Genomic DNA, 25,568 nt, shown 5'->3' with positions numbered 1-25,568 from the left:
TTTAACTGTCATTTTATTATGCTCTCATTTGGATGAACACTCAATGATGAGGATGAGGATTACCTCTTTCCCTTAAAAAGAACAAAAAAAAATATATATATATCTATATATCTATATATAATTTTAATTCCGTTATTAACATTATTTAAATTAAATACGAACGTAATGAACATCGATTAAGGAAAGTTAAGTAAATTTTTAATTTTACATTTTCATTAATAACCTTAAGTCGGGCTTATTTGGTAATTTATTTAAGCCAATTCCTTCGTACTCGTATTTAGGTTAGGTACTCGTATTAAGGTTAGGCACCATTTCATCCTCGTACTCTTAAAAGCTACTTCTCATCTCGAGTGAACAGACAATTAACAATTTCTCAACAATTTAAGGAGGGTGATCCTCCTCGATGATTATCCAATACTAAAATATATAGGCTTCGACACATTTTCAACTATTTTCTATTTGGACTTTAGAACAAGCCAAAATACTATTTTTATCAGAAAGTCTTCTTCGAAGAAAGTACGTTACGTATCTATTACTGCTGAACTCGCTCGTTTTGACAATAATGATCAAAATAATTATTTTTGTTGTATATACATTTTGCCGTTATATGCATGTGGTAAAGAATTAAATAGCTAACCAACACACCCAAGAGACCGATTTGAGGAATGTAATAAAGAACATTTACCCATACAAAGGTAGCAAATATGACGAACACCTCAAAAATAAAATGAAAGTGGAAAGACGTTACACCAAACACAAAAGTTTTGATGAATCTCTAGTTCGAGTCGAATCTTTGGAAGCCATTTCACAACGCTCATGGATCACTAGAATATATATCTATATTGATCAATTGAGAGTGTTCAAAGAAAAAGTGATCCTAGAGAGAAAGCATTCGACTATTTTCTTCCAAAATGTACAATGCACATATACTCGAAATTTATGGATAGTAATTCTCAATATATTCGAATAACATCTCACATTTCCTAGAGAAGTAAAGAAACTTTTGGATATGGTCTTAACGTACCACCTTTCAAAAATGCAAAAGTCCTATAATAGAAAAATCTCGTCCTGCTCTCTCTTTAGGAATCTGTGGAAAGAAAGAAATCAAAGAATATTTACAGAAAAGACACAAACCTACCCAACTTTTCGACAATGTTGTTTACCAAGCTATAACTTGATACAAACTGTCTAATATTCACTCCCTACCGATATACCTCCCTCATTGCAAATTAACCCTTCTATAAATGTAAATGAAAGAAATCAAAGAATATTTGTAGAAAAAACATATAACTACACAACTTTTCGACAATGTTGTTAACCAGGCTTTATCTTAATACAAACGGTCTAATAATCACTTCCTATGGTTATTGCAAATTGAGAAGTTCTTCTATAAACACTATAGATTATACAACCTTCTGTAAATTTAATAAAATTGTCTCTTATAAAACAAACAACAAACAACAAACAACAGATTCATACACAGTAATGGGTATATACAACCTCTGAAACTACATCTAGTCAAGAATTTACATACATAATACAACCTTTGAATGAAGCTACATCTAGTCAATTGGTAACAGGTACATACATACAAGAATGAGGCCAAACAACCTCAGAGAACTACATCTATCAATTGGTAAAAGGTACAAACAAGTATGAGTACATACAACCTCTAAAAGAATGCTTAGCTCCACACTTGACAATAGAATGACTAAGGTGTGGAATCAAGGAAACCCAAAGGAAAAAAAGGGTTGGAAAGAGGTGTGTGAATATATGATACAACAACTCATAAAACAGAATAACGCACAACACAACATCCTCGAGGCTACGATACTCTAACAACATAGTAAGCCATTTACATGTCTGAAAACATATAGACATGTCTAGACTCGAACAGTATTTAGCCATTAAAACAAGAATATCAAAGTCATCAAGTGCCAAGAAGTCAAGAAACATCATTCAAAAGAAACGCGAGAAGTTCTAAACCAAGAAGTTTCTTTATCAAATTAATAGAGTGAGAAGGTATTGCCATGCATGGGAGTTCTCTCTATGCAGACGCGAATTTAAAGGTTCATGTTGTCACCGAACCAACTGCTGTTCCACTGAATGAAATCCACGGTATCGAATGTCGTTTAAGCTACAAAACAACAGAAAATGAGAGGGTACTTCCAATCAGAAACAACGTTAATGGCATGCCTCGCCTATTGATAATTAGTATGCCAATATAAAGAGAAAACAAAACATGTAGATCATGGCAACTCAGAGTAGATGAGACATAAAAACATCTAAAATCGAGAGAAAGAGCCGGGTTCGGATTTATTTTCTAAGTGCTTCGAAACTAAACACTTAAAAAGTCATTCCAAACATCCTCAAAAAACGAAAATAACCATGTCAGACTTTTTAGCTTAAAAGAATCTTGATCCTCCTAAAGCATACTTCTTTTCCCTTCCTTTTTGCCGCTCAAGTTTTTTCTTTCTTACCTGTTTGGGCTGATTTTTTTTTAACTTTCCTTCAGCCTCGGAGAGGAACAAAACTGATCTTTGCAAACTCTGCACTATCTTCCCCCCCTAAAGCTTCCTTAACCCTATTCAAATCTTCTTTAGAAGCTTGGACATCTTCTTTAGCCAAATAATCTGAAACAGAAAACAACTTTCCTTTTGTTGCAGAAGTAAACTCTTTCCCGAACTACAAGGATCGAGTACGGTTTACCCCATCCGAACAAAANTTTCCTCTTCCCTTTTTTTTTTTTTTTTTTTTTTTTTTTTTTTTTTGTGATTTCCAAGCTAATCATAATCATAGTTGTTGTCCCAACTGTCATCACTATTAAAGCTCACCTCAGAGATATCAGGAATGCAAAAGAAGATATAATAATCCTCCATTTTCCTTCTTCCTTAACCCTCTTCGAATCTTCCTTATCTATAGAGGCTTTGACNTCTTCTTTTTTTTTTTTTTTTTTTTTTTTTGCAGAGGTAAACTCTTTTCCCGAACTAGAAGGATCAAGTAATGTAACCAAGTCCCATCCAACCAAAAGGTCTGTTCCACATCTTCTTTCCTTTTATTTCCAACCTAATCATAATCACAGTCATTGTCCGAACTGTCATCATTACTCAAGCTCACCTCAGAGATATCAGAAAGGCAAAAGAAGATATAACCATCCTCCATTTTCCTTCTTGTAGATGTGGACATGATTTTGTCTCCAACCGATTGTTGGAAGTCCTGATAATCGAAGTATCTGCAAACCTCAGGACGGTGTCATATTTGGAAACCTCATACCTTCTTTCTTTTCTTTCCACTAGAGTATTCTAAAATATTTCCTTCAATTGAACTGTTGAAACCCTCATTTTGGCCATTAATTAATTTTCCTTTAATCTTGCATTTATTCCTAACTCAGCTTTAAACAGTAAAAACAGATTAGATCTTATTAGAAGTAGGGAAACTAATCTAACACTTCTACAACTTCAGAGATAAAATCAGAAACAAGGATAACAATGAACTTTTTGGAACAAAACTATACTAACCTTTTAACTTCTTCCAATCTTTTAAAACAAAATATCACAAAGTAAAACATACTTTGTGTAATAATCATTCAAATGTATGAAAAATTAAAATATAATTCAGAACTTCTAATAGAAGAGTCCTACGTTCCTAACCATGTCTGTGTCCTAATTTTTTTTTTTTTATTATTATTTAAAGAAAATGAAAATGTCAGTGTCCGGAAACAACTTCTATATAATGAAAAGGAAAAATGTTCAAGGGTTTCAAACTCCCAAAGGGGGTGAAGATACAAGAAAGATAATACAAAATCAAGAACTTAGAAATGATTATAATCTTCTTGCTCATGCACATTAATGAGAACCAAACAAACTTGAGGAGTGGTGTAACGGCTCAAGCCCACTACTAATAGATATTATCTTCTTTGGGCTTTCCCTTTCGGACTTCCCCTCAAGGTTTTTAAAATTTGTTTGCTAGGGAGAGGTTTCCACACCCTTATAAGCAATGCTTAGTTCCCCTCTCCAACCGATGTGGTATCTCACAATTCACCTCCCTTCGGGGCCTAGCATCCTCGCTGGCACTCATTCCCCTCTCCAATCGATGTGGGATCTCACAGTCCACCCCCTTCGGGGCTCAATGTTTTTACTGGCACACCGCTTGGTGTCCACCCCCTTCAGAGTTAAGCGTCTTCGCTGGCACACCGCTCGGTGTCCACCCCCTTTAGAGTTCAGCATCTTTTTGCTGGAACATTGCTCGATATCTACCCCCTTTAGAGTTCAGCGTCTTCGCTGGCACATCGCTCGATATCTACCCCCTTCCGAGTTCAGCGTCCTCGCTAGCACACCACCCAGTGTACTGCCTATAGACCCCAAAAGGCTGAAATTAAGGTTATCTTGAAAATGGAAAAAATCTTGGACGCCCCTAAGCAATTAGAATAAATGAAGGATGAAAATAGGCTTCTCCCAAGAAAACCTTTTAAAATTGGAACTAACGCAACAAATGTTGACTTAAACAATCCAACACCTTATTGAGAAAGAACCATAAAATCCTCATAATTCTTCAAAGAAAACTACCTCAAACAAAGACAAAAAAGGCTTATTTCAATAAAATTGGAACTAACGCAACTCTTTGAAATGTGAACCAACAAAATAAATGCTAACTTAAGCAAACCAACATCTTGTTGAAAGAGATTCATTATCTTCAAAAGAAGCTGCTTTCAAATTGGTGGGAAAAAAAATCTCATTTACTTGCAAAATATATGATGAGAGAGAAATCATCAAAATAAATGTCAACAACTTGATAGAGAGAATCATTAGTGCCCCACAGATCTTAAAGGGAAACAACATCATCGGCCTATATCCTCAAAGGCGAAAGAAGAGAAAAAAATCCCATTTAATTATAAAGAAATGCTAGACTTGATAATTATCAAATGGAAATGTAAACATAGTGAAAAATGAGGTCCGTAAAACAATAGAAGGTATAAATATGGCAATAAAGTCAACAATGGTATTAGTTTTAAGAACCAAAAACCTACTATAGCTGCAACAATAGGAAATTTCATTAGAGCATTAATAGAGCAAACATCCATTTCTAAAGGAATGCAGTTTTGAACAACTTCGTTAATTAGCATGATCATACCTAGTATACAAAACGAAGCGCCAACAAATCGACCAGAATTTAATTTTGGAAATTTGGGAAACGGAAAAGGATTGTATGAACTTACATTTTTTTGCAAAAAATCAGACCATGCTCCTGTAGGTAGAGAGACATACGCCGAGGTTCAGACAATAAACAGCATAGGCAAAAGAGCAATGATGAATCAAAGAGCCCAGAACTTCGAAGAGAGAACCCAAATGAACATGGAAAGCCATACTCTATATAGTTTAAACATTAAAGCATGTATGCTGAATTATTCAGCTACTCAGAAGTAAGCCTCCGCCTCTTCCCATAATCAGCATCCCTTGTTCTAGAACGATTTTCTTCTTCTTGTGGTAATCGGGACTTGCTATGAGTCCTTGACGACCGTCCCCTTTCCCAATCCTCGTCATGCTCTGGCTCCCGGTCTCTGTACCTATGATGATCAGAATATCTGTCCCTATCTTCCTTGTACCTATCACGGTCACGATCCCTGTCACGGTCACGATCACGATCATGATGGCCCCGCTCATAATCTCGAGATCGTTCCTTATCCCGATCCCGATCCCTATCCTTGTCCCTTTCACGCCCTATGTCTCTATCATCACGTGGCCTTCTATCTGGCCAATCATGATCAGGCCCCAGATCCTTTTCTTTGGATCTCTCTCTATCATCTCGATACCTTCTATCAGAAGACTGTGACCAGTCCCTTTCGGATCCTCTATCTTTCTCCTTTGCAGAATTTGCCCAGGCTCCTCTTTCATGACTACCTTCACCATATTGCTGGTCAGACCCAGCTTCTTCTCCATAACTAGATTCGCCAGCTCTCCCTCCACCATGCTCTTCACTGCCCCATCCCCCCATACTAGGGTCAGACCACATTCCCATATTAGGCCCATCAACACCCGATGTTGGCATCATCCCCATTCCATTCATAGGCATACCTCTTCCAAAAAATGCTGGGTTCACATGAGGAGCTACTCCAGGAAGGCCAACACCCCCAACAGGGGGAAAGGATGATAAAATTCCAGAGAAAGGGGGAGCCGGAGCTCCAGGAAAACCACCATATGTGCCCATTCTTCCCATGGGTGCACCAAAAGATGGATCAAAACCTTGACCCATCATTGACTGCGGATGCAACAAAGGAGGGGTGGCACCCATTCCTTGACCAAAACCATTTCCACCATTTCCCATTATACCTCTGCCACCCATCCCACCACCCCTATTCCTCATTGGGCCAGCAGGCCCTCGACCTCCCATTCCATGTGCATTACCTCTTCCCCAATTACCTCTCCCAGAACCTCTGTTATTATCCCCACCTTGATAATTACCACCCGTCGCAATGCTACTTCCACCCATTTTACCTACAGTATCATTAGGACCTCTCCTTGCTTGAGGATTAGTAGCTTGGGCCATCTGTTGGTTCCTGTTCACTTGGGCTTCTCCCATTCTCTTCACACTAAATGGTGATGCATATGCAACAACACACGGCCGTCCATTAAACATATGCCCGTTCATTCCCTCCTTGCAAGCCGTGGCAGCAGAAGGATCATAAAACTCAACCTGGCAGTAGCCTTTTGATTTCCCACTGGCTTTCTCGTCAAAAAACTTAACCTCCTTCAACGGACCATACTTACAGAGTTCCACCTCCAGCTCCGCATCTGTAGTCCACCAATGTAAATCCCCAACAAACAAAATGGTTCCACCTCCACCTCCACCTCCCCCTCCACCTGCACTCCCCACATTACCGAACCCATTTCCACCAACCCCATTTACATTTACGCCACCACCTTGCCTTAGCAAGCCTTCATTTTCTACGCTCACTGGGTTTCCTAAAACTCCGCCCTGCTGCGCTTGGTGGTGGTGCTGTGTCTGTTGCTGTGGCTGTGGCTGTGCCGGTGGCTGTAGCTGTTGCTGTGGCTGTGGCTGTTGCTGTTGCGGAGCCTGATGTGCAGCAACATTATTACTACTTCGCTCCTCCAACTCATTGGTTTTACTCCCCTGTCCTAATTCAACCCTAATCCCACCTCCGCCACCTATAGGTGGCCCCGATCCCGCCCCAACTCTGATAGCCATCTCATTTGCTCTTAAATCCGGAATCTGATTGTAACCCTCAGTTACTCTTTCCGCAACACTGTGCCCACCATCTCCTAAACCAGGAACATCAGTCGTACCTCCGCCAAAACCAGGTATCGAAGCACCGGAAGTGGGTGGTACAGCTGCAGGAGGCTCCATCTTGGGCTCCTCCTCGCTCTTGAATCCCAAATCATCGTTTTTCCTCAACGACTGAAGAAACCCCTCCCCAACGTTAACATCGTTGTACAAGTCCTCATATTCATCCTCATCTTCGCCTAAGAAACCATCATCAGCAACGGCAGAAATCGCCTCGTTCCGATGAAACTGATCAATCTGATCCGCACCCACACCAAGTCCTCCCTCTCCTTCATCCATTTCTACCTTCTTCAACGACCTCCTCTAGCGATTCATTCAAATTCAGAAATCGAATGTAGGAAACATCAAAAAGTCGATTAAAGCACTTACGAGATGAATTTAAAAGTAAGCAAGACAAGATAGAACTCAGATATCAAAGCCCCAATTACGGAACAAGTGCAGAAGAAAAGAAGAAGAACACACAAAGAGGGGAGAGAGAGAGAGAAAGAGAGAGAGAGAGAAACCCTAATCTGGAATCGCGCGTGGAAATCTTGGCAGTGTTTCCCTCGTCATCTTCTTGGAATGACTTTGTCATTTGCTAAAGTACGCCGTTTAACGTTTGACGCTCACGATAGCCAATTTCTCAAATTCGCCCTTAAAGGTTAAAAAACTCAAAAAGTTAATATTTTATATTTTAAAATTAAAATATTCATGATTTTTATATTTAAAAAAATTTATAAATATAAATCTTATGTAAATTGATAATTTGCATTTTACATTTTTTTTCAATAAGTTTAATTTTTTTAAAATATTGATATTAACCATTTATTTTATGATAGAATTAATGTTGATTGTTTACCATTTTCAACCCATATTTTAATATTTAAAAAATATATATATTAAAGACGAGTTTTACTCTTGTGTAGATCAAGATAAAAAAATAATAATAATTGAAACAATCACCGTTAAAAAATTGAGCTTAAAGCTCCACAAAATAACTCTCCTCTTTTGTGTCGGATTGTTCGTTCATTTAGGGTTAATTTGTCAAATTCTTCGATGACTCAGTTTTGAATTTACATATTTGTCCCTCAAACTAATTGTAATCTCATGAAATGTCACTTTTTAGAAATTTTGTCCTTTCTTTAGTTTTGCCTACGAGACAATCTCAGGTCCAGAGTCCATATCAAGCTAGAAACAAAATACAAGAGGTTTACGTAAACACTCAGGTAAGTGAATCCACTTAAAAAACCAAAACAAAACTAAAATGTCTTCAAGCTCCCATGGTCAAACAAAGAAAAAAACTTGACAAAAAAACCACCGAATTTACAGATAGTGGATGGTTCACACCAAACAAGGCTTCACTTAATGGTATCTTGCATGACTCATTTTTCGTGCTTAGACCTACCCAAGTTTAGCAACTTGAAAATAGGGTAGAACCCACCTACGTGCGCCTACTGGTGCTCTAGCGAAAGTCTAAGCCGATAATTGGTTAAGATTCGTTCCTCAAAAGAAATAACAAATAAGACCTCACATAGCATCATCTGACAAGTTAGGCAACCCAATGTTCTGACAAGTCTCTGCTTCACGGTCTCTTGCATGACTCATTTAACCACCCAAGTTTAGCAGCTTGAAAATAGGGGAGAATCCATCTATGCGCCTAGAGGTGCTCTAGCAAAAGTTTAAGCCGGTAATTAGCTAAGATCCGTTCTTCAAAAGAAATAACAAATAAGACCCCACCATAGTACCATCTGACAATTTAGGCAAACCCAATGTTCCGACAAGGCTCCACTTAACGGTCTCTTGCATGGCTCATTTTTCGTGTTTAGACCCACCCAAGTTTAGCAACCCGAAAATAGGGGAGAACCCACCTATGCGCGCCTACTGGTGCTCTAACGAAAGTCTAAGCCGATTATTGGCTAAGATCCGTTCCTCAAAATAAATAACAAATAAGACCCCACATAGTATCATTTGACAAGTTAGGCAACCCAATGTTCCGACAAGGCTCCACCTAACGGTCTCTTGCATGGCTCATTTTTCGTGTTTAGACCCACCCAAGTTTAGTAGCCCGAAAATAGGGGAGAACCCACCTAAGTCACCTACGTGCACCTATTGGTTTTCTAGCGAAAGTCTAAGCCAATAATTGGCTAAGATCCGTTCCTCAAAAGAAATAACAAATAAGACCCCTGACAATTTAGGCAACCCAATATTCCGACAAGGTTCCGCTCAACTTCTCTTTCGGTCCAAATAAACCCTTACTAGATATTTTTCAAAAGAGAACATTTGAGATAAGAAGACAGCTCACCTCAGTTACTCCATTTAGCATTATCCATGTGTTTTACTCTCCTTTATTTGTAGCTTGCCCCTCACGGAATAGAAAAGCTCCCTGAAAATGTATCAGTAATTAGAAAAACCTCAGCTCCAAAATTCATGTACTGTTTTTTAGTGTCTTTTCTTCAATATTGTTTACAAAATATTAACTAATCGTACAACAGTGTAAGCTTAGATGTCAACAACTAAAGCAAGCTTCCAAAAGAAGACTGAAAAGAAAGTAAAGTTCGGCAGGATGGTGTCACAAGGGCGATAGAGGAGTTTTATCAAAAAGGGAAATTTTCTTCAAATGGCTACAGTTCAACCCCATTTCAATCAAAGGTCATGAAAACTGTTGTAACAGCCTAAGCCCACCGCTAACAAACATTGTCCTCTTTGGGTTTTCCCTTTCGAGCTTCCCCTCAAAGTTTTTAAAACATGTCTGCTAGGGAGAGGTTTCCTCACTCATATAAAGAATGCTTCATTCTCCTCTTCAATCGATATGGGATCTCACAATCCACCCTCTTTTGGAACCCAGCGTCTTCGCTGACACTCGTTCCCCCTTCCAGTCGATGTGAGATCTCATAATACACCCTCTTTTGGGACCCAGCGTTATCGCTGGCACTCATTCCTCTCTCCAACCGATGTGGGATCTCACAAATTGTCTTACGGTATATTCGAGCATTTTAACAAATATATTGAACCAACATAAACTTCTTCACCAAGAGGGTAATCACTATAAGCAAAAATGTACCATTGTTCCTTTCAATTGATCGGATACTAAAAAAATTTGTAACTTATTCAATTAAAAATAGAAGAAGATCCATATTAAAAACATATACACAAATTTGAGAGGCATTTTTTGGTGGTGCTCATCAGTAAAAAATAAGTTGAAAATTTGCCAGCATATTGTGAGAGATAATGGACTTTGATAGATGGCTCAAAATTTCAATCAAATTCAATATACTTCCTACGAAGAAATAGTCATTTTACAAAATCAGAATACAAATAGGCGAGAAACACATTTTTGTATTCATAGGCTAATTCCTTACCTTCTGTGATCCATCCATATCAAAAGAAAACATCAAATAGTGAGTGCAACTAAACTATAAAGGTGAGATTTCGATTTCACATAGTTGAGGAGGAAAACGAAGCATTTTTTATAAAGTGGAAACCTCTCCCTAGCATATACGTGTTAAAAACCTTGAGAAGAAGCCCGAAAGGGAAAGCCCAAAGAGAACAATATCTGCTAACGATGGGCTTGGACAGTTACAAATGGTATCAGAGCCAGACATCGGGTGATGTGCCAACAAGGAGGCTGAGCCCCAAAGGGGGTGAACACGAGGCAATGTGCCAGCAAAGACGCTGGGTCTCGAAGGGAGGTGGATTGGGGGGTCCCACATCAATTAGAGAAGAGAGCGAGTGCCAGCGAGGATGTTGGGTCCCAAAGGAGAACGAAGCATTTTTTATAAAAGTATGAAAACCTCTCCCTAGTAGACACGTTTTAAAAACCTTGAGGGGAAGCCCGAAAAGGGAAAGGCCAAAGAGAACAATATCTACTGGCCGTAAGTTTGGAGTTTGAATAACCCCTAATCAAATATGTCTCAACTCTCCCCATCTTTTACATTAGAAAAGAAGAGAAAGGCTACAATCCTTCTCTAAAATGAGCGTATTCAGTGTGGATGGCTATCATTCTGTTGCAACCTAAACTTTCTAGCTTTGAACAAGGTTCTCTTTCTTTTAGAGACATAAGTATCAATGGAAGGAATTGAAGAATATTTTCAAGATGGATTATTCAACCGATAAACTCATCAAAACTAAAGAAAAGTTCCTCACAAGTGTTGGTAAAACGAAAATCAAGAAAATAAATGAGTTAACAATTTGAAAGTAGATGATAATAAACAATAATTTGGAGAGATGCATTCATCTAGTATTTCAGACCATAACGAAGGAGCACTGACCTCTTTTGTATCCTGTCTGATGTGTTGGAGCTACTCAATGCATTGACTCATGAGGAGCTCGAGCAACTTCAAGGCTACAAGCTAGGGAGGGGAAGTGAATCTTTTGACATTTGAATCGAGTCAAACGTTCTCTTGTTAGATTCCAAATGCTCACAATGAGGGCTACGTACCTAATCGTTATCGTTGAGATCGGTCTGAAGGTGTCCACCATGGCTGCAAATGTTACGAGACCTGGTTCTTTTCCACTTGGTAGATGGAGGCAGATGACCATTAGCAAAGCACAATCGGCTTACGGGGGTAGTCTACGATGGGGAGTCATGAGAAATGGAACATTTCAGCTATATGCCAATACTTAAAATTTGACGTTTAGGAACGATTTGTATCAGACAGGTTTTCACTATGAACGATTTGTATCACGTAACAGCAAGATATCTTCTTAAAAACACAAACACGTGATCTTTTAAAGAGAAGACTCACGTATCCACATAATCCCATAAATATACCTCTGTGCTTCTTCGTTCGCAACACCCATAGTTGAGAAGCATCTGCCACAAAACAAAAATTAAAAAAAATGTGTAAAAGGTAAGGTTTAGAAGGCAGCAATTGTAGCTTAAATCTCAAAGAAACAAGGAAACATAAAGAACAACCAAAGAGCAGAATGATACAGCAAGAGTAGAAATGAAAGAGGCCTTGGCAGCTAATACCAGCTGATTCTGCCTTATTTGGCTCCTTGTTCCATTTGCTCTTATGCATATTCCCATTAAACGTTCGATCGTACAAATTTCACGTTAGCCAAGCAAGCACATGAATGCAATACACCTGGAGGAAATGAAAAGACATTTCAGTACACGGATAAAAAAACGTTCTCGAGCAAAAGATACAAAAAGGTTACCGTTTTTTTTTTTTTTGGCAAAAAAAAAAAAGCATAAGACAAGCCTAACCTTAAAGTCATTGCGCGCTAGCCTCTTGTTTGTATCAGATCGATATTGAGTTCTATATCCTCTGCCATTCAGTCGCCAATGATACTAGGACCAATAGGTCAAAAATGGGTAGATATACTCATCCCTCCCATCGAGCACTAGATTTTTCCTTGCGCTCACGATCCATTTCATTGGTATTTTTGTTTGTTTTTGGCTTTATTTCCTTGATTGAACCTCAAGGAGTTCAGTTTGTCCAACACAACTACGAAACTCCTGCACGAACTTTGGGACTTCCCATCCGAATACCCAGAAATTAATCCTCTATCATTCAAGTCCTTGAGAAGTACTTCACCCCTCGAAACATACTGTTCGGTACTAATAGCAGCAACTAAAACTATGTAGGTGGTCATATTTGGCCAGAGACGTTTCTGTTTCATCTCTTCGTAAAGATCGAGTGCAGCTATAACATCACCTTTAGCACAATAATCAGAAATGAGAACATTGTAAGTAATTACATCAAGCTTCACATGATAATGCTCCATAAGGCTCTTCAAATTTTGTGCCTCCTTAAAATTTCCTTTTTTGCATAAGACGTGCATCAAAGTTGTAAACGTGCTGGTAGTAGGGATTTTCTGCATCCGAAGCATGCTTCGAAGAATCCACATTGCCTCTTCAATCTTCCCACAAAGTGCAAGCCCTCGAACCATAGCACACTCTGCAGCATCATCCAAGCTAACACCAAGTGCCACCATCTTATCTTTCAATTCAAACGCCCCTTGTATGTTGCCCACTCGACACATTCCTTTCATCAGAGTGCAATATTGTCCAAACGTAGGGATGAAACCCTTTTCAAGCATTTCAAGCATAAAAACAAACGAATTTTGGGAAACCATCCTTCTAATAAGTCCATCAGTAATAGCTTTTTGTGTGTCTGCATCGAGAGTAACTCGATAAACTTCCATGTTATTCGTCAAATCGATGACTTTATCCAGCTTATTGATTTCGCAACACTTCCTAATGAGCATATTAAATGTCACGTCATCGATAGTAGAACCTTCTGCAGTTACCATTTTCAACATCTTAATTCCAAGTTCCAACATACCATGGTTGCAAAGTCCAAGTATAAGAGAATGGTATGTTAATCTGTCAGGTAAAAAGCCACTTCTCCTCATACGTTTATATAACATAAAGCACGTCATTATATCCCGTCCTCTGGAATACGCATGTAATAATATATTAAACGTAGTCAAGTTAGGCGTTACATTTGTGTTGTTCATAGTTGAAATGAGAGAACGAACACTAAGCACTTTTCCCATCCTTGAATATCCATCTATGATCGAATTAAGCGCAATTGAATCCAACGAGAGGCCTTTTCCCTCCATTTCCTTCAAAAGAAATACTGCAGCCTTCGACTGGCCAGCCTTGAAAAGGCCATCAATCAAACAGGTGTAGACAATTGAATTCAATGATAGAACTCCTTTTTGCACGAGTCTTGCCAAGAACACGATGGCACAAACCAATCTCCCGTTTCTAATCAAACCAGCCAGAATATTAGTGTATGTATAACTATCTGGGAGAACATTATTCTGAATCATCTCATCAAATAGAAGAACTGCTTCCAGCAAATTTCCCGACTTACTTATCTCAACAATTAACGTGTTGTACGATATAGTATCCACGCCCAATGGAATACAATGAAGCTTCTTCAATAGTTGTCTTGCTTCCCGAAAATTCTTTCCCCTACATAACACTTTCAAAAGACTGCCGTAGGTGAACGGACTAGGGTGATGACCACAACTAATCATTTTATCAAACACTGAAAACGCCCTTAACCCATCTCCCACATTTGCATATCCATTTATGATACAATCAAATGTAATAGAATTAAGTGCAAGACCGATCCTACTTATGTGATGCACAAATTCCTCTGCTTCTACTAGTTTTCCATTTTCACAAAGAGAATTGACCAATAAATTACATGTGAATATGTCAACATGCTGCCCACTCAGATTCATAGCAGCATAGAACTTCATCGCTTCATAAACGTTTCCAGCCTTACAAGAGTTATATACTAATGTAGAGAAAATAACAGTGTTCGGAACGAGTCCTGCTCTATACATTTTAGACATAATCTCCTTCGCCTTCTTAATATTCCTAGCTTTGCAGAATCCATTTATAAGCACTGAAAACGTTATGATATCGGGATCAACACCAACCTTACACATCTCACTTAGTAATTCAAAGGCTTCATCAAGCAACCCATTTCTGCATAAGCCATCCATCATCACAGTATATGCGATAAAATTAAGAGACGTTCGATCGATTCTAAATCTCTCCAAAATATTTCTGGCCATGTCAAATTTGGCACCCTTGTACAGTCCATTTAAAAACGTTCCAATCGTAACCTCATTAGGCCTCACGTCATTCGCTTCCATCACATCCAAAACTCTCAAAGCTTCTTCAAAATTACCATCAATGCAGTGTCCATTAATGAGAATATTGTAAGTTATGAGATTTGGCGAAAGATTAAGCTCCGTCATCTCATCAAAAACCCGAGTAGCAACCCCAATCTTTCCCTCCTTGACAAAGCCATTAATTAAAGTATTGTAAGAAACTTCATTAGGAGTTATCATCTTCTTCCTCATTTTCTTCAAAACTAAATACCCTTGTGCACTTCTACTGTTTCTACACAAACTATCGACAAGCATATTGTAAGTACACACGTCCGCCCGAATTCCCTTCCCTTCCATATGATGAATAAGCTTAAGTGCAGATTTAAATCTTCCTTTCTTACAGCACCAACTAAGCAAGGTATTATAACTAACTATCGTCGGAACATAACCATTCCTCTCCATCATTGTTAAAGTATGAACAGCTTTCTTAAGCTTCCCTTGCACACATAGAACATTCATCAATATATTAAAACTCGAAACATTTGGACGAACTCTACTGATAAGCATTTCCTTAAAAAAAGACCAAACCAAGTGAGCTCTACAGTGCTTCACCATGGAAGCCATGATCATGTTACAAGTATAAACAGATGGCTTAAACCCACGAATGATCATGGAAGAAAAAGTATTAACAGCGTGCCCAATCATTCCTTGTCGCAAATAAACCCTAATTAAAAGGTCAAAAACTGCTGGATTTGAGCTGCAAACAGGGTATGTATCCATAAGAACACCAAAAAGAAAATTCGACCCAGAATTTCTCAGTGATAGATGTTTCAGAATTGATTTAGCATGATCGTATAATCTAGCTTTAACGAGTATATGAGTAGTAATACCGAGTATATGCGTGCGGTGATTGGGTTCCAAACCAGGCTGTTTGATAACCCACTTGAGGAATTTCCACGCTAGAACTCCATGAATCGGTCTGAGTGAAGCGAACTTATAGTTCATGTGATTCAGTGACTCCCAGCGACCAACGGTGAGGATTGTGTAAATGCTCTTCTCCATGAAAGCATTCGAGAGCGACGAGACTAATTAGGGTTTCCCGCGGCGCGGATTTCTCATGAGAACTGAGAATTTCTTCACCTCTCTGAAATTCTCTAGATTGTGAGGGGATTTTCGATGCTTCACATGTATGAATTCATCAATTTCACGGTGATTTGTCCAGCAAGATGGAGCTTACGAGTTCAAATTCAATGACTAGCAAGCAATGTATCTTGGTTCCATAATCGGAACCAAAGTCTTGCATAACATGCATCATAAATCTATGAATTCACCAACCCAAAATATAAAATCTCTTAAAATCATAAAAAGGAAACTCAAGAACATTTATAAAATCTCTTAATATGATTGGATAATCTAAGCTTTAATTGGATTAGTTTTTTTTAAAGGCCGATAGTGATACGTAGTGGACAACATTAAATACTAAGACCAATCTTAACATTTTGTTTATTTGTTTTCCCGTATGTTAAATTTTATTATTAACTCGTGAACCATTTAGTTTGAAAGTGATTAAGAACGGGTTGCTTTGTTTTTTTTTTTTTTGTCTCGGCCGAAATATTTTCCAAGAAGTACTTTGATCATGTTTTTGCTCGGGTTACTGAAATGAATGTATTGTTTACTTAAAAAAAAACCCTTGTTTTCTCGAGAATTTTGAAACTATTTACAATCTCCTTGATTCGTTGTCATTACTTTCTTCGGTTACTGGTAACTGATTAAGATGAAGTTCTGGGAAAAAAAACTCGTCATATTTAAAATGTCACGAACCGTTCGAGTCGGTTGAGTTCCCACGTTACGATGATCTCTATCTTTTCTTCAAACCTAAACGTCAATTGCAATGATTCGATAAAACAACTCAGTAAGATAGAAATAATAGATACGATAGCTAAAGAAAAACATTATTATAGACATGTAGTTTTTTTCATAGGTCGTGATAATCGAAGATATCGAACGGGTTTCGAATCCTAAGCATCGGACCAAGTGACAGCCACTTTGCCCACATCTTTATCCAGCTCCAAGGCACTCCACACCGCATCAGACCCATCCACTATATTATTCTCACACGGCGGCAAACCAGCATGCTCCGCATCGCACCCATTCACGGAGTCACATTGATCCACCACCTTAGCCACCACCGATCTTCCATTTGATGCCGTGATCTTTATCATCTTCCCACATCTCGAGCCCCCGTTATACCAACCGGTTGACAATGCCACGATTAGTTCCGAGTTGTCATGGAAGCTCTCGTCGCACTGTGACGGAGCTCCGCCGTCACCACCTTCACTGAAATCGTTGTTGGTCAGCGTAGCATCGGTTGAGGAAGTCACCGGCGGCGAGCATTCGTATTGCGGGAAGGATTGTCCGTTGCAATCCAAGGTTCCCGTTGGCTGGCAATCACTCGTCGGAGATGGCGAGGATCCACCAGTAGAGCATTGATTCGTACCAATGTCGGGATCGTCGTTGCAGACGCCGTCGATGCAAATCAACAAGCCGTCGCAATCGTCAAGAGTTTGGCATGGACCGTTACAGGAAGAGGTTGATAGAGAGAAGTGAGGAAGAAGAATAAGAGATAGGAAAAACGCTAAGGTTGCCATGGAAGTTGATGTGAGTAGAAAAGAGAGGCTTCTTGCCCTTATATAGTTGAAATAAATATCTTTTTAGTTCTTCATTTTATAAGATTTTGCTATTTAGTCCTCCTCGGAGACTTTGGTTTTGACTTTGAATTTTGAACCCGTCATTCTAAGTTATTGTCATTTTCATCCTCCGTTTAGCTAACGGGAAAAAATCTCTTCATGGTCCGTCTCACATTCTCTATTTGAATGAGAATTTCTTGTCTTGTTTCAGACGGGTCCTTCTTTAATATAAATCAAACATACGGTCTTAGTTGTTCCCGTCCTCGATTCTGTTTATGTAACAGCCTAAGCCCACAACTAATAAATATTGTCTGTTTTAGCCTGTTACGTATTGTCGTTAGCCCATGATTTTAAAACATGTCTATTATGGAGAGGGTCTAGTCTTACTCCGACTAGTGTCTCATACCATCCGTGAGGCTCTAATACCATTTGTAACGGCCCAACTTCCTCACTAGCACACCGCCTCTGGCTCTGATACCATTTGTAACAACCTAGGTTTATCGCTAGTAAATATTGTCCGTTTTGGTCCGTTACGTATTGTCGTTAGCCTCACGGTTTTAAAACGCGTCTACTAGGAAAAAGTTTCCACACCCTTATAAGAAATGCTTCATTCCCTTCTCCAACTGAGATCTCAAACTGTGAGGCCGACGACGGTACGTAACAGGCTAAAACGGATAGTATCTATTAGCGGTAGGCTTTAACTGTTACAAATGGTATTAAAGTCAGTCACCAGGTGGTGTGCAAATGAAGACGTTGGGCCTCCAAGGAGGGTGGATTCTTAGATCCCACATCGGTTGGAGAGGGAACGAAACATTCTTAGTGTGAAAACCTCTCCCTAGTAGACACATTTTAAAACCGTGAAACTGACAATAATAAGTAACGGACCAAAGCGGATAATATTTACTAGCGTATTACAGTTTAACTAACAAGAAAGAATCTTTTCTCGTTCCATTTCCTATTTTCGTTTGAACGAGAATTTCTTATCTTATTCGAGGCGGGTCCCTTCTTATTTAATATAACTTAAAACATATCGTTTTAGTTCCTCCTCTAATAAAATAGCATTTAGTTCTTTTACGGAGAATTAGTCTCCACTATAAATTCTACCCTTATCATTGTCAACTTATATTTATGAGCGTCGGGAAAACATGTTAAAAAGATCTATATTGTTTGTGATGATAGTTTTCACTCTTAGAAACCGTTCGAGATAAGTACATAACACAGTAAGTAATGTAAACATTTCACAAGAGAATGTCGAAGCAATCAAGTGTCGGATCTGATTTCCGAACCCTAGTCGATATCTAAAGTATTACACGTTACATATAAGCATATATAATATATGGCGGGAACTTGAGTTGACTTTCTAAGACAACTTGCTCGAAAAAAATTTGACTTGACTTCGATAAATCGACTTAACTTGTACGAGTAATACAAAACACGTTACATATAAGCATATATAATATATGGCGGGAACTTGAGTTGACTTTCTAAGACAACTTGCTCGAAAAAAATTTGACTTGACTTCGATAAATCGACTTAACTTGTACGAGTAATGCAAACGTTTGAATTTTAATAATATGCTTCAAAATTACTCTATATATTTATTTAATATCCACTAATAAAAAAAAATATTATAATTAAAAATGGTAAATGTAAGAGATTTAAATAATTCATTAAAAAAGATTTTGAAATTTAAAAGGATAAAATCATTCGGATCCACCTGAAGGAGACCAAGTCAAGTCAACCATTAATATGTTGACTTTTATGGTATTTGAACCTCTGAATTACTGTTTTTTTTAGTTCTACAACAATATACAGATAGATATTTGAACCTTTGACCTACTGTTGGAGTATGTTTGAACCAGTTGAATCGGGTTGAGATTAGTATTAAATTTTACCCCACTTTTTAGTTCTACGACAATGTAGAGGTAGCTATTTGAATCTCTGACCTACTGTTCGAGTATGTTTAAACTAGTTGAATCGGGTTGAGATTAGTATTCAGTTTTACCCATTTTTTAGTTCTACGACAATGTAGAGGTAGAGATTTAAACCTCTGACCTACTGTTGAATCGGGTTGAGATTAGTATTAAGTTTTACCTATTTTTTAGTTCTACGACAATGTAGAGGTAGAAATTTGAACCTCTGACCTACTGTTCGAGTATGTTTAAACCAGTTGAATCAGGTTGAGACTAGTATTAAGTTTTACCACTTTTTTTTAGTTCTACGACAATGTAGAGGTAGAGATTTAAACCTCTAACCTACTGTTGAATCGGGTTGAGATTAGTATTAAGTTTTACCCCATTTTTTAGTTCTACAACAATGTAGAGGTAGAAATTTGAACCTCTGACCTACTGTTCGAGTATGTTTAAACCAGGTTGAGATTAGTATTAAGTTTTACCCTTTTTTTTAGTTCTACGACAATTTAGAGGGCAGAAACTTGAACCTTTGGCCTACTGTTTGAGTATATATGTTAAACCAATTGATTAGCATTCTGTTTGAAACGTATAAAACTCGAAAAAGTGAGATCCAAGTGCATATGAGGAGCAATCCCTGAACGAGGCTGGCTTAGTTGAGCAAATTGTGGGTGCATAGGTGGACGTTCATTCCCTCGAGATTGAACAGTTTTGGATCCCTCTCGAACCCTACATCTAGTTTATTTCGGTTACCTCGGTTAAAAACTTAGGGTTAAAAACTTCGAGTATTCTCCACTTTTTTACTTGGACACAATGTGTAGCACTTATAAGATTTCCATTGGTGTTGTGCAACCTTTAGACATATCCATTGGAGATAGACTTATTTGGGCCTTCCTAACCCTAATTTTCCTTGGTGGATTTGGTCATTATTTTGGGCCCAATTTTATGTGTAGTGTAGCAGGACGGTGTAATAGCTCAAACTCACTGCTAGCAGATATTGTTCGCTTTGGCCCGTTACGTATCGTCTTTAGCTTCACGGTTTTAAAACGGGTCTATGAGGAAGATGTTTCTACATCCTTACAAAGAATGTTTCATTCCCTTCTCCAACCGATGTAAGATCTTACATAGGGTCTACTCGTCCTATTTGTTCCATGATCTATAGATCTACTAGAGATACCTACTTCGATCAATTAGTCAAGATTTTGACCCGAGTGCACAATCACTAATACTCGATCTAGTGATATTTTTATGGATATTCTATCGATCGTTATTGGATTCCTATTCAAAATCATTGTTGTTCCTTTTCGAGCAGCAATAGGTCGGATGACCGCTTATAAGTAGTAGGGTGTAGGGTAGGTGGTACTACTCAAAATGTTGGCAATCTTCCTAACCGAGCACGGGTCGAGCTTAAAACGCGTAAAACTCATCACTATCCTTCTAATCATAAGTGCGGTTTTGTTCGGTCTTTAAAATTTTGAATTTTTTATTGAACGTAAATTTAAATTTTATGTCTCGTAAAATTCTAATTTTTCTATTTTTTTTATTATTATTATTTCGGGTTAGATAAATCCATAAATATTTAAAATAATAATAATAATTAACACCACAGAAAAATCCATATGCTTGCCTGCTTTGCGTTTCCAAAAGCCATTAAATCTGAATGTCGGTGGAAAGATCCTACCGACGAAGCATAAATCCAAGCCCTAATCACTACCGTACACGTGGCATCAAATCTCCAGGCCCAGCCTGGCACACTCCCCACGTACTAAATTTTGGTCCGAGCATTATCCTTGGACCATAATGCCCTTTCCTTTTTCGATAAAATTACTAAAAATGCCATTCCAGAGTGTTTCCCTTTTTTAGTCCCTGTTTTTTTTGCATTCGGCGGGTCAAACTCAACTGACAATCTGTCATATTGTATTATTATTTAATTAATACGTTATTTACCCTTTTATTAATCCGTAGTTAAATTATGAAAATCGACTGAGTTACCACGGTTAAAAATTGAATAATCAATATAGTAATTGTTACATTTATTTATCATTTTTTTTTTTACCAAAATGCTAAATAAATTAGATATTTGCTAGCGGTGGATCTGGGTCGTTACAAATGGTATCAGAGCTAGATATCGGACAATGTGTCAACCTTCTCGCTCTTTCCCGAAGGAGGTAGACACGAGGCGATGTGCCAATAAGAACACTGGGTCATGAAAGGGGGTGGATTGTGATGTCCTACCTTAGTTGGAGAGGAGAACAAAAACCTTCTTGTCTCACATTGGTTGCTCAGACAAGCCTAAAGAGAACAGGGTGGATCTAGGTCATTACAAATGGTATCAGAGCTAAACATTGGACGATATGTCAGCCTTCTCGTTGTTTCCCGAAAGGGGTAGATACGAGGGACAGGGCGGATCTAGGTCATTACAAATGGTATCAGAGCTAGATATTGGACGATATGCCAGCCTTCTTGTTGTTTCCTGAAGGGGGTAGACACGAGGCGATGTGTTAGTAAGGATGTTGGGCTATGAAACGGGGTAGATTGTGATATTCCACATTGTTTGGTTGGAGAAGAGAACAAAAGAGCTATGAAACGAGGTAAATTGTGATATCCTACATTGTTTGGTTGGGGAGGAGAACAAAAACTTTCTTGTCTCATGTTGGTTGTTCGGACAAACCCAAAAAAGACATTATCTACTAGAGGTTCGAGAGACAAAAAAAAAAAAATATATATATATATATGCTTAATTTCGGAGAAATCTGCTGATTCTATGCTTGTGATTGCGGTCTTGTGTTTTTTATTTTTATTTTAATTAATTATATACTTTTCGTGCTCATTAATGTTTTCGTGTAACAGATGCTTAATGCCACGTGATTTGTTTCAAAATCTCCACTTTAACAGCCTTATTCTTTATTTTATTTTTGTCAGAATTTTTATTATTATTACTTTTTATTTAATTTATTCTCTCCCAAAAAGTTTTTTCATTATATTTATATATATATATATATATATATATAATATTTTAAGCATTAAAAAATAGTTTTTAAAGTTAATTAATTACGATATTATTCACTAAAAAGGTTGGATTATTCTAATGAAATTATATCCAACTAAAAATTTAGCCTTTTTAATTAATCATAAAAAAGTTACTATATAATTTATTATTATTATTATTTATTTTTATTCACTTTTTTTTTTAATTTTATTTCTTAATTTTGATTTATGACCGTTAATTTAAATTAAGATTATTATTACTATATTTGAAACAATATTATTTGAATTTGCTCCGAGTCAATAATGATCGATTATAACCTATAACATTTATCAAGTTCTAGTTCTCGTCAAATAGTTGGATCTATTTAGATTCTCGGTTAATTTACCTCTAAGAAAAATAATGTATAAAAATCTTTGTAGATTCTCGGGTGTACCTGAGTTAGATTGGATTGAAAAAAATCATGTAGACTAACTCGAATTTCGAGTTGGTTAGGCTGGTGAGCCGAGTAACCACAACCTAATCTAACCCTTTATTTTCAGGTTGGGTTAGACATTCACAAGTTACAACGCATCAATAATATCCTATTACAAATGACAAGTATTTTAGATCTGTAGATAGGGTTGGATTGGGTTGGGTCGTAATTGGTCAGATTGACCCCACCTTAAAAATATCAACCCAGATTTTAAAAAATTTCAACCCGACCCAAATCGAAAAAAATGTAACCCAACCCATTTTTTATAATTGGGATTGAGTTATCGAGTCAGACGAACACTTCTAATAAATTAATTATTGTTAATTTATATATATTATATAAAAGTGGAAAAAAAAAGAAAAAAAGAAAAAAAGAAATTGGAGTGGCATTGGTTGTAATAATCTCCATTTCTGAGCCCAAGTTGTTATTATAAACCCTCAATTCCTCTCTGTGGTCCCATCTTCTTCCTCCAATTCCCAATTATATTTTATCGCCATTGTTTATCTATATTCCGCACTTTGAACCAACTCCCAGAAATTCAGACCTCTCTCTCTCTCTCTCGCTCTTCCGATTCATAATGCAGCAGCTCCGCCGCGGCGCGGCCGCCGGGACATTGGTCCTCGCCGTCGTTCTTCTCGTGATCTCTGCCGCTACGGCTCACAACATCACGAAGATTCTAGCGGAGCACCCGGAGTTCTCCACCTTCAACCACTACTTGACCACCACTCACCTTGCAGCGGAGATCAACCAGAGAACCACAATCACTGTCTGCGTCGTCGACAACTCCGCCATGTCCGATCTCTTGTCTAAGCACCTCTCCATTTTCTCCGTAAAAAACACTCTCTCGCTCCATGTCCTCCTTGACTACTTTGGAGCCAAGAAGCTTCACCAGATCACCAATGGCACTGCTCTTGCTGCGACTATGTTCCAAGCTACTGGCACTGCTCCTGGTGCTTCCGGTTTCGTCAATATCACCGATCTCAAAGGCGGTAAGGTAGGGTTTGCTCTTCAGGATAGTGAGGACATTGATGCGATGTATGTGAAATCTGTGGAGGAGATTCCGTACAATATCTCTGTGATTCAGATCAGTAAGATCTTGCCGTCGGAAGTGGCGGAGGCTCCAACTCCGTCTCCGAGTGAGATGAATTTGACCGGTTTAATGTCCGCTCACGGTTGCAAAATCTTCGCCGAAACTCTTCAGGCTTCCGATGCTGCTAAGACCTTTCAGGACAACGCAATCGGTGGATTGACGGTTTTCTGTCCTCTCGATGACGTTTTCAAGGCATTTCTGCCTAAGTTCAAGAACTTGACAGCCGCCGGGAAGATCTCGTTGCTCGAATACCACGGTTTACCTGTATACATGTCAATGTCCATGCTCAAGTCCAACAATGGCGTCATGAACACCTTAGCCACCGACGGTGCCAACAAGTTCGATTTCGTCGTGCAAAACGACGGCGAAGTAGTCACTCTCCAGACTAAAGTCGTAACCGCCAAGGTCACCGGCACGCTTCTCGACGAGCAACCAGTGGCGATCTACACGATCGACAAAGTTCTCAAGCCAAGAGAGCTCTTCAAGAAGGAAGCTCCAACTCCAGCGCCAGCACCAGCGCCGGAGGAAGACAAACCTGCCGACGCACCAAAGTCTCATTCTCGTCGCCACAAAGGCCCCCCGGCTCCTGCTGCAGACTCACCAGCAGATGCGCCATCTGACGACGACGACGATGCAGCAGATCAGACGGCGGACGGTAATGGCGTTGCGAGGCTTGACGCATGGAGATTCGTTTTGGCCGGAATTTCAGGATTGGCAGTTCATCTTCTACTGTAAGATCTTCTTCCCATCTCGCCGGCCCTAGTTTTTCCCCCCTTATCTTTAGTTCTCTTTTTTTAATATAATTTTTACGTTTTTTTTTTTTTGGGACTTGCAATAATTATTTTTCAGTTAAAAAAAATTTGAAATTGGTTGTAGTAAATTTCTGTGCAAGGTGTTTGTTTGTTTGTTTGTTTGTTTATTTATTTATTTATTTTCCTTTTATTTTTAGTTTTGGAAGGTAAGAGATTTTTCAACGGCTGTGATTGATTTGGTTTTATGAGTGGAAGTTTGAGTATGGTTATTGTTGTTAATCACTTAATTAATTAATGTAAATGTATGTTATCATTGTGATTTGCTAATATTTAATTCTTATGCGTTATATTTAATCAATAGTTTTAACATAAAGTTTTATTTATAAGGTAAATGAATTGAAGCATCTTATAATATAGTCTAATAAATAAGACATGGAGGGTAGTTTTGTCCATCAATTAATAACTACAAAGATTTCGGGTTAGTTAGTTGATGAGCATTGTTGATGCAGACTTGACTTACTTTAATTTATATAAAATATTCTAAAGTTTTAAAATATGTCTCAATTATGGGATTTTGAATTTTTTTTATATTTAATTAAATTAATAAAAATATTCTTAAAACTTCGTGTTTTAATTAAATACTCATAAAATTTTAATTTTAAAAATTGCATTATTCTCAAAGTTTATAACGAGGGTATAATTGAAATTTTATTAATTTTTTTTTTTGAAATCTTGTTCAAAAAATATTTGTAAAATGTATAATTGATATTATTATTTAAAAGTAATTAATGTATAAGAGAGAGAAATTA

General features: G+C 37.9%; 4 protein-coding genes across 12 annotated transcripts; 1 reads left to right on the top strand and 3 right to left on the bottom strand.

Moving 5' to 3' along the window:
• Nucleotides 1–1,503: 1,503 nt before the first annotated feature.
• On the bottom strand, nucleotides 1,504–7,862 carry LOC111476425 (cleavage and polyadenylation specificity factor subunit 6-like). The gene is made up of 2 exons (XM_023120081.1): nucleotides 5,216–7,862; nucleotides 1,504–2,137 (listed from the first exon to the last, which is right to left on the bottom strand). The coding sequence occupies exon 1, from the start codon at nucleotides 7,576–7,578 to the stop codon at nucleotides 5,410–5,412; it is 2,169 nt and encodes a 722-aa protein (XP_022975849.1). The 5' UTR covers nucleotides 7,579–7,862; the 3' UTR covers nucleotides 1,504–2,137; nucleotides 5,216–5,409.
• Nucleotides 7,863–8,651: 789 nt separating this feature from the next.
• On the bottom strand, nucleotides 8,652–16,200 carry LOC111476423 (pentatricopeptide repeat-containing protein At5g55840). Of its 9 annotated transcripts, none has more exons than XM_023120078.1 (6): nucleotides 12,488–16,200; nucleotides 12,212–12,365; nucleotides 12,050–12,091; nucleotides 11,547–11,848; nucleotides 9,581–9,661; nucleotides 8,652–8,946 (listed from the first exon to the last, which is right to left on the bottom strand). In XM_023120078.1, exon 1 carries the CDS (start codon nucleotides 15,919–15,921, stop codon nucleotides 12,655–12,657), a length of 3,267 nt encoding a protein of 1,088 aa, XP_022975846.1. In that variant the 5' UTR covers nucleotides 15,922–16,200; the 3' UTR covers nucleotides 8,652–8,946; nucleotides 9,581–9,661; nucleotides 11,547–11,848; nucleotides 12,050–12,091; nucleotides 12,212–12,365; nucleotides 12,488–12,654. The 9 variants fall into 9 exon arrangements, with proteins under 9 accessions (XP_022975846.1, XP_022975842.1, XP_022975847.1 ...); XM_023120074.1 differs by lacking the exon at nucleotides 8,652–8,946 and having other exon boundaries at nucleotides 9,432–9,661; nucleotides 11,547–11,627; nucleotides 11,717–11,848; XM_023120079.1 differs by lacking the exon at nucleotides 8,652–8,946 and having other exon boundaries at nucleotides 9,432–9,661; nucleotides 12,488–15,616; nucleotides 15,750–15,875.
• Nucleotides 16,201–16,772: 572 nt separating this feature from the next.
• On the bottom strand, nucleotides 16,773–17,513 carry LOC111476431 (kiwellin-like). The gene has a single exon (XM_023120089.1). It carries the CDS (start codon nucleotides 17,505–17,507, stop codon nucleotides 16,878–16,880), a length of 630 nt encoding a protein of 209 aa, XP_022975857.1. The 5' UTR covers nucleotides 17,508–17,513; the 3' UTR covers nucleotides 16,773–16,877.
• Nucleotides 17,514–23,415: 5,902 nt separating this feature from the next.
• On the top strand, nucleotides 23,416–25,093 carry LOC111476429 (fasciclin-like arabinogalactan protein 1). The gene has a single exon (XM_023120087.1). It carries the CDS (start codon nucleotides 23,495–23,497, stop codon nucleotides 24,740–24,742), a length of 1,248 nt encoding a protein of 415 aa, XP_022975855.1. The 5' UTR covers nucleotides 23,416–23,494; the 3' UTR covers nucleotides 24,743–25,093.
• The last annotated feature ends 475 nt before the right edge of the window (nucleotides 25,094–25,568 follow it).

This window comes from Cucurbita maxima, unplaced genomic scaffold, assembly GCF_002738345.1.
Source record: "Cucurbita maxima cultivar Rimu unplaced genomic scaffold, Cmax_1.0 Cma_Scf00003, whole genome shotgun sequence".
In the NCBI taxonomy this organism is placed as follows: Eukaryota; Viridiplantae; Streptophyta; class Magnoliopsida; order Cucurbitales; family Cucurbitaceae; genus Cucurbita; species Cucurbita maxima.
This window is presented reverse-complemented; position numbering and strand designations above follow the sequence as displayed.